This window comes from Macadamia integrifolia, chromosome 13, assembly GCF_013358625.1.
Source record: "Macadamia integrifolia cultivar HAES 741 chromosome 13, SCU_Mint_v3, whole genome shotgun sequence".
Classification (NCBI taxonomy): Eukaryota; Viridiplantae; Streptophyta; class Magnoliopsida; order Proteales; family Proteaceae; genus Macadamia; species Macadamia integrifolia.
In genome coordinates this window covers 4,055,731-4,064,803 of record NC_056569.1, presented here as the reverse complement: position 1 = coordinate 4,064,803, position 9,073 = coordinate 4,055,731, and the positions used below count along the sequence as shown (strand labels likewise).

The 9,073-nt window shown below is 38.5% G+C and overlaps 1 protein-coding gene across 2 annotated transcripts in view; it reads right to left on the bottom strand.

Moving 5' to 3' along the window:
* Positions 1 to 43: 43 nt before the first annotated feature.
* LOC122058582 overlaps positions 44 to 9,073 on the bottom strand; it is a 9,710-nt gene continuing 680 nt past the window's right edge. Inside the window, exons 2-8 of one of the 2 annotated variants that reach the window (XM_042621206.1) lie at positions 5,602 to 5,657; positions 5,371 to 5,498; positions 4,586 to 4,745; positions 3,654 to 4,093; positions 2,999 to 3,490; positions 2,352 to 2,430; positions 44 to 431 (exon numbers count right to left, since the gene is read on the bottom strand). In XM_042621206.1, the coding sequence (XP_042477140.1) occupies positions 290 to 431; positions 2,352 to 2,430; positions 2,999 to 3,490; positions 3,654 to 4,093; positions 4,586 to 4,745; positions 5,371 to 5,498; positions 5,602 to 5,657 (1,497 nt within the window). In that variant the 3' untranslated portion in view covers positions 44 to 289. Of the gene's footprint in view, positions 432 to 2,351; positions 2,431 to 2,998; positions 3,500 to 3,653; positions 4,094 to 4,585; positions 4,746 to 5,370; positions 5,499 to 5,601; positions 5,658 to 9,073 lie in introns of both variants that reach the window. The other variant, XM_042621205.1, reaches the window with a different exon arrangement.

Sequence of the window (9,073 nt, the reverse complement as noted above, 5' to 3'; positions counted from 1 at the left end):
TCAATATTCCTTGAAAAAAGAACAAAAAATGAGACATTATCAATAATATAAAAAATGGAACAAATAGAGATAAGCCAGCTATCGGAATGATAAGGTTTGCTCGCTAACGAGCCCTTTAAAAGTAACAAAACAGTGGAACATATTAAGAACACTATTGCGGCCTCACCTGCAATGTGAAGAGATCATATTGAATGAGGAATACCTGATATTCACAACTCAAAAACTATGACTCCCTTAACATACTAGCAGTTCCTATAGAGAGTGCTAGCTACCCTTGCTATAAGTTGTTTCAAACCCTTTTGAAGAATGACATAATATTTCCCTGCTTTGGATCCTTCACACCACCTTTTCCTGCTTTCTTGTTTCCAGCTTTGCCTGCTGGGATAGATGGAGCAGCTGCTCCCACTGCTGGAGACTTGGTTGCAGGAGGCCTGAAATTACAACCAACAGTTGCAGAAGAGTCACAAGGCGGCAGGATGCAAGCATATAAATCATGTTTATGAGTTCAGCAGAAACAATGGCACTAAATAGAGTTGACTGGCAGAACCAAATTGTATGGCCGTAGCCAAAGCCAAGTAGTTGAGATTAAGCTTAGACAAAGCAGGTGATGGGGGATATACTGGCAAATACAAAAGTATCCCACAATTCATGGCAGACGACCATACATCAAGACGTTACCAGGATGAGAATAAACTTTAAAAAATTGCAGAACATCCCCCCCACCCAAAAAAAATAAAAAATGAAAACTTAATCATTTCTTCTTCTTTTCCCCCTTCAGTTTCTTTTCTTGGTCTAAAAGCATATGTGTGCGCATGCGGGCTCGTGTGTGTCTGTGAGAGAGAGAGAGAGAGATGATTATGAAAATTTGCTTTCTTCTGCCCTTCTTTTTTTTTTTGCTAAGGGGTGCTTCGAACATGTAGGCAGAACCAAGATGAGGGAGGTGAGACCATTAAAGACGTGTTGCAGTTATGGCCTATGGTGAATTCTCTATTAATTGGATCCACCCAGAAGAAAAATAGTCAATAGGACAAGGTGATAGCAGCAGTCTGATCAACGAACCTTCTTTCTGGCAACGGGAAGAGCCAGGATTGTTATCCTTTTATTTTTTTTAGGGGGAAGGGGGGTGGGGGGGGGGGGGGAAGCATGATAGGTATTCCACTGGACAGAGCATCCCACATTCAGTAAATTGGCTAGTTCTTATTATCTGACATATGGTAGTTGGTATCCAATAATGTAGTGAGCCCCTTCTACAATACATGAATGTGTTAAATCAAACCATTATTCTATGCTAAGAGCCCAAGAATTAATTATTTTTGTTACTAATGTATAATAACAAAAGATAATACCCTTTTCCCATATATGAGATGTAGGAATGTTGGAATTGAACATATGTCAAAATATTAGGGGGCTTATGAAGCCGCCACATAGAGGGCGGGCCTCGGTGCAACAGTAAGGTTGCTCTATTGCAACCTAGTGGTCGCCGGTTCTAGTCAAGAAACAGCCTCTCCACGAAACGAGGGTAAGGCTGCGTACATAATGACCCTCCCCAAACCCTGCAATAGCGGGAGCCTCATGCATTGGATATGCTCTTTTTAAAAGCCACCACATGCCATGGTCTCCCTTTCACTATCATATAGCCCACATGGTAATTATAAACTGTATTTTTTTTTTTTGGGGGGGGGGGTGTGGTTGACCAGGATAGCCTGCCCTATAAAAAAAGCTAAACCATAACCTGTGAAGAAGAGAACTGATAGAGAAACAGATTGGGGGAGCAAGACTTGTACGATAGATAATTAACCACCAAACGCCAGCCAGTCTCATTTTATTAGATCTGAAACAATTACATACTCTGAGTAGGACTCCAAAAACATAATATGAGTAGGACCCTAAAGACAACTAACAAAGACAACTTGCAACAAATACGACCCCATAGTATGGAGAAACCCATAGACCTCCAACTGACACATACACTCTTAACAGCCCCCACGTGGCTTCGTGTTGTTTCCTGATCTTTTCTTGAATTCTAAGACCACCGAGTGGTAGGTTCATAACTATTTAATCACTTCATATTCACCTAAAAGATATCCTAGATGGAACCATTGGCAGGAAACTTTGGGTGTCTACCATGTGCCTTGATAAGCACTTAAATACAGTTGATACTCAGAAGTATAGTCTACATGGATCAAAATAAAATTAAATAATCCAACTGCTATTAAAGTACCTGAAACTTTAAATTTGGATAACGATTTCAAATTTATATGAGCAATATTTCATAAGTTTCAGGTCCATAAGTTCAAATGGAAGCAATTAAATAAAACTGAAATATGAAACATGATAAAGAAAAATTTAACCTGTTGTTAACATTGTTGACTGGGTTCTTCTCAGTGGTCTTGCTTTCTGCCCCCTCATCCTCCCAAACAACCTCAGTCACTGAAATGAAAAAGCAGAATGTCGAGATTATCAAAATGAAATATAGCATTATGTTTTCATTCCCTGAAATATGAAGCTTTAAAGATCAAACATAGATGAAAGAAAGTAGCCAGTAGTCAGAAAATAGCAACTCAAGGAAATTACTTCTCTTGAAATTTGTGAGTAACCTACAAATAAGTCCAAGTCATAATTCCAAATTCCAATTTTAACAGTTTTGGAAACCATTGATGTTCCAACAATGCACAAGAAAGCAGTCATCCTACCATTCTCAAGGAGTTAATTTTTTTTTTTTCAAAGAGTTGTTACAATTGATTTTGATTTAATAAGGGATCCTGAACAAGGAACTACTCAAAGTCGGGTTGGAATTCACTTGACACTTATACCCAATCTTGAATTGGAAAGAGACATGCGCATTCCAGCACCATTATCAAATTTCAACAGATACAAATCAGCAGTATAACATCTTCATTCAGGATAACGAGGATATGACGAGTAAAAAGATTCCTGAATAGAAAGGGCTACTACTGTGCTGAGCTAAGCCAAGAAAAACAGCAAATCGCAGGTGTACCTTCTCTCCCACGTTCATCAATACGCGTCTTAAGCACCTTTCTCCTTTTGGGAGAATTGGGAGCAGCTTCAGTTGTTTTCTCTTTTTTATTCAAATCATTTTTGGGGACAGCATTGTCAGACTTATCTAACAAAGAAATCCCAGGTTTTTTCTGGTTGGCAACTGGATCTTCCCTCCATAGACTAGAATCTCTTTCAGTTATTTTCTCCTGCTTGACCTTTGGATTTTCTTCTTTTTGCTCTTCAAAATCCAAATTATTCGTATCCAGAACCGATGACTTCTTGTTGTGTTTAGAGTCTGGACTTGACTGCCTTTTTGGAGGATCCGGTGAAGCTAGATTGACTGCATCTTCATTTTCTTCATCAGAGAAATCAAAGACTACCCTTCTCTTCCGGCTGCCTTCACCATTTGAGGCCCTCTTGTGCTTGATAATTTGCCCCTCATCATCACTGCTGACGGCATCTACTGCTTCATGAGCACAAATTTGAGCTTCTGCACTTACTAACATTTTTCAAAATTCAAAAAGAGGTCAGCAACAAAACAAAGTGTGATGGTAATGGTTCTTAAAAATGGTAACTGATTTTAATCAACATGCCAGTAAAGTGTAAAGCCATGTTACCATAACTAAGTAATGATACCCTCTTAGAGCACCTACCACTGGTGTTTGGAACAACATTATTTGTTTCTGCTGGGGGACAGCTGGGCTTTGACTTTGTAGATGCACGACCCCACAAACTAGCTAGTGATCCTCCAGTTCCTGAAGAGCCTTTATCATTCTGGGCTGTCTTTTTGTTAGCAGGAAATGCTGTACCTTTTTCTTTATCCATATGAGGTTTGGTAGTATGAGCATGAACTTCCCTAGCACTATGCTCATTTTTAACATCATTTGATGCCACAGTGGTGGACTGCAGCCCAATTTTTGGGCTCACTTGCTGTATTTTTCCTTCTTGTGGTTGAGGAACAAATGGAGTTTGATTTGCAGAGCTACTTTTGGATGGCCCTGTCACACCTGAATTATTACGCTGTGGGGGCACAAAAACGGGAGGCGTTTCTTTAGCATTGCGCTTGACAAAGGAATTTGAAACCCCACAGTACCTGAAGAAAGTAAAATACAAGGAGCACATGGGACCAACTAAGATTAATACACAGTAGTATACATTAAGAAAGGTCATTGAACATAGGGATTACCGGCACCAAAAACTGTCACATAATTTTTTATTTGGAGTGGGTGAGAGGGGGGAAAACATTTACTGGTTCCCCTCCCCCCAACCCAAAAATAATTTCTACATAACAACATCAAATGAAATAGGAAACTGAGATTACCAGAAAACGAATGAAATTCTATTGCATATTTAATTGAAAAGGAAGTCTTGATGCTTTTGGAGCTGCTTTTAGAAAATAAAATAAGCAATTTCTTGCAGGAACCAGTTTCTCGAAAGAAATGATGCGTCAATTTCACTACATTTCAAGGTGATATTGTGACTTTTCAGTTCCTCAAATACTCATCAATGCGGTATTCTTTTTTGGGTAAACCAATGTGGTATTCAAACACATCAAAAAGAGAAGTTAGAATGCAAAAGGCATCACCTGTTGTCTCTCAAGCAATTATCAACAGTTGAAGGCTGATTAAAGAGCTCTTCTGCCTGTACAAATTCAGCATTCCAAAGCACAGCCGGATCCTTTGGAATGCAAGCTTGTACACTGTACACCTGAACTGAGCAATTGTCCTCAAATTCTTGTTTAACTTCTGGGCACCAAAAATATGAAAAGGAGTACCATATGAGCTTCATTTGCCTTTTTTTCCTTTTGATAAATAATGATTTTATTAATTTAGTGAATAATATATATATATATATAAAGAGCTAAACAGACATAACATGCAACAAGGACAACAGGAGCAACCAAGAAGCACATTAACTAAAATGAAGAGGCTGAGAATAGACAATTGCTGTCTAATCACCCCAGCTTGGGGTAGCTCATAAGACAAACTATGACCTGACCTTAACCACCACCTAATGGGAAAATTGCCACCAAAGAAAGAAATCTGACACTTCAGTCAAGCACTGAATTCCATCGTTCTTACATAGGCAGAACCCGTATTATATGGAAAGTTGGAAACCCACAATGACTGAATCACAGAGAAATAACCATACAAACAAAATAAATAGAAGAGTCTAAAACAAAAGACGAAATGGTGGATCAGTTTTGGTTGCATTCTTTTTTTTTCCCCTTTTTTTGTGCTTTTTATCCCTAACAACGAAGACTTGAAATTGAAGTAGAATCATAAACTGCAGATATGAGATTGTTCCTTAGGGAAAAAACTAGATGCAAAAGTTAAAATAGAAATACTTCAGTGGACCAGATAATTTGACCTGCAAGCTTAGATCCAGAAACAAGCCGTATATGGTAAACTGGAGGAGGATCGTTCTTTAACCACCCTGACAAAGTGTATACCACTTCCAATCCACTTCCATGTTTTTTGACAAACTCCAGAAGAAGCCTAGCATGATGACAAACAACATTATAGCAATTTATACTTTATGCCCCCCCCCCTCCAAAAAAAAAAAACACTGGAACAAACTTCTGTACAAGGGAAACACTACCTCTTTGAATCATTTGATGACACTGTGAAATTGCGACTAAGCCACTTGTAAGAGACCTGAGAAGTAGTCATTTTGCAACCAAACCGTGTAAAATTGTTTAAAAGAAAATAATCCTACTACTTGAAATTAATAAGCATGTGTTGTTCTGCAATGATCAAAAGATAATGATAAGACATCATAACATCATTTATGAAATATGAAGCACCAAGGAACAACCTGAGAAAAGGAATCACGTTTCACGACAAAAATATTCTATGACAAACTCATTGTCCTAATTTCAAGGTACTTCAGCTGCAGTATTCTTGCAAAGTCACTTCTTACCCCAGCAATGGCCAATGATGTAAGCAATTCTTGATATAGACATGATATTGGGAAGGGCAAAAAAGAGAAAGGTGCGGGGGGGGGGAAGCAGGTCCAAAATTCATGGATAAGGCATCCAAGAAAATTACATATCCAACCTGACAAGAAAAAGCAGCTGTTTTCATTGATCATAGAGAAATCGTCAGTTCTATTCTATCAGAAGATTTTCTATTCCTCTATAAATTTTGTATGCACCGACCATCGACTCCTACAATTCCATTCTAGATAACACAGAACTCTAGAAGACTTCAAGGATCTATGAATAAAATTGTATGTATTAATGGTTTAATTTATTAACCATGAACAACAATCCTATAAGGTAGAACTTCCTAAGACTCATTAATAAACGCATGAAAGTGATGAACAACTCCCTAAGAAACTCCAATTAGGTTCAAACAACCTAGTATGACTACTAGGCTTCAAACAACTGGCTACTAATAAGAGTAACTCTGTAAATCAAAATCAATCCGATAAAAATAGGCCAAAATTTTAGGAGAACATTACTAGAACACTTGGGATATCAGAGATGCATAACAACAATAACCCAAGGGGGTAGCACAGTTGGTGAGCAACGAACTTGGTACGAGCCGTAAACTCGGACGTCCTAAGTTCGACTCCCATTAGGAACACCTTGGGCCACTCACACAGGGGTGTTTAGTGCTCTTCACTGCTTTCAGTGAAAGTTGAATGGTTCTCATTCAACTCTGGTATGACTTAGTCCATGCGGTTGTGGGGTCAATATGGGCCCGCGGGACTAGTCAGGCCGAAGGCCTGGATACCCGTCATTAAAAAAAAAAAAAAAAAAAAAGAGAGATGCATAACAATAAACTTGCCACCGCATGCTTACTAGAATGGGTAGGTTTTTAAGTGATTAACTGAAATAGAGACCTTTGGGAGAGTGGAGTGAAAATATTCTAGTCCTTTGATTTTCCTTTGAATCCTTGGATGCTTTTCATTTGCATTTTTGGCCTGTTTTATTGGATTCATTTTGATTTACGGAGTATGCATTTATTTCTTCTAGATGGTTACGTCCTATGGTTAAAGCACATAACGCGTTGAAACCAATGCAACCATAAGAATGAGTTGTGACTTGGGGCAGAGTTAGCTAGTTCACTGGAACCAGGGTGTTATTTCTCAGGAAGTATGGGATTTGGTATCAAATGAAGAACCATGATAAGTCAGATTGAGGGATGCCATGGACTTAGGAAGACAGGAAAAGGGCTTCACAGACCCTGCCCAAGGTCCGGTGCATCCCACCTGTTGAGTCGCTCAATAAAGCTAGTGGTTCCTCTCAAGGGAACCTTGTGACCCTTCTTTTATTTTGCTATATTCTTGGTCAGTCAAAATTTAAATCAGGATCTGTTTAGTTGGATTTTTTTTCCCTTCTTTTTTTGGCCTCTTAATTAAAATCAGTCCAACTTCCATTAGGACATTAAATTAGAGGTATTCAATGTGAATTTAAGAGCTATATTGTCCATTTTCTTTCCCTTTTCAGTTGTTAAAATAAGATCTGTTCGCTCCCAGTAGGAGTTGATTGGTCCTAGACTGAGTGGTAGGAATACTTCAGATCTGTAGATAGACATGTAATCTAGCCCATTATTCATGCAACACAATAAAGCTTACCCCTTCCCCCAAGATAAGCAACTATATGACGACTTTCAGCCAAGTGGATAGTGGATACATTGTAAAGCACTTATCTTCAATTAAAAATGGGTAGGCTCTGAGGGATAAGATCTCTCTTTCCTTCTATTCTAGTTTACGACACAAGTTCTGCAGATCCAAATCCAGCCTTCTACTAGTCAATCAGCCAATCAATTACTTCAGTCTTGTCAGTCTTTTCCTATCATCTTTTATTTTCCAGCATACATACCTATTACCTAATTCAATAACTTCTGTCTTGTCTCTGTTTTCATCTCATATTTTATTCAGCCCACACTTTAGTTTTCTGTAAATCATTATCATAGTTCCAATCTTGTCAACCACCAATTTCAGCCCTCTAACTGGCTGAACTGAACCCACTGCTAGGGTTATATTCTACAGACCAGCAGCAATACCCTATAAATCCACACCACATAGGAGTTAAGAGATTTCAATCTTTTCTCAATCACCCTCATACTTGAGTCAAATAAACCACTCATCCGAACTTTGGTTGTTTCTTGACTACCTTCAATTAGTTCCTTCAAATTTTATGACTCATATTCTATAACCACAGTACCCCACACAGAGAAACAGACAAGCCTTTCCTATTTCTTACTTCCTTTTGAAACCTATTCATCTAGTCCAGAACTAGATTCTGGGAATCCCTCTCCTACACCACATATGGGATTTGAAAAACTGAATTACAGGCTAGGATCTTTGGAAGATCATATTTCTTCAGAATCCTAATGGTTCAGATAAAAAGGACTTGGACACAAGTGTCAGTGTCTGCCATGGCTACAAAGAGGCTGCATGTGCTAGAAATAAGACCTTGAGGTTGCCAACTGTGATCAGCATACTTGAAACATGTTTGGATCCATGCCAGGCACTTTCTGCTGCACAAAGTGTTGCATATGTAGGATTTTCACCAAATTCCATAAACGTATTCCCAAAATTTTAACTCCACGAAATGACACAGAACTATTAAGTACAATTATGAGAGAGAGAAATACATCTGATTTCAACCCTTTTCTTGAGGAGAGGGGGAACAAAAACTAGTAATAAAGAATTTTGAACTTCCTATACCTGTTTGGTTGCCTAACAAAAAACTAGATGGATAGTTGACAGATAGCATTTGGTTTTGTTCCCCTCCTTCATACTTTCTGCACGGTCGTTTTCCTTTCTATTCACTTGCAGCCAAAAAAACCAAGCATCAGTTTTTATTCATCAAGATCTCACACCTCCTAAGTCCTAACCAAGAACCTTACACACCAGAATTTCCATCTGGTCATATTGTTGCTCAGAATAGATCCAAGTAAACCACATAGTAGTCACAGGTCCTTTGTTTTATTTGTCAAACATATTAGTCAAGGTCATATTGTCAGTAAAATAAAAGACATGCTAATCACCCTCTGGTTACTTACCAAGCAAAAACAGCTTCATATTTCTAGAATTATAGTTTTTTGCTACCTCCCCC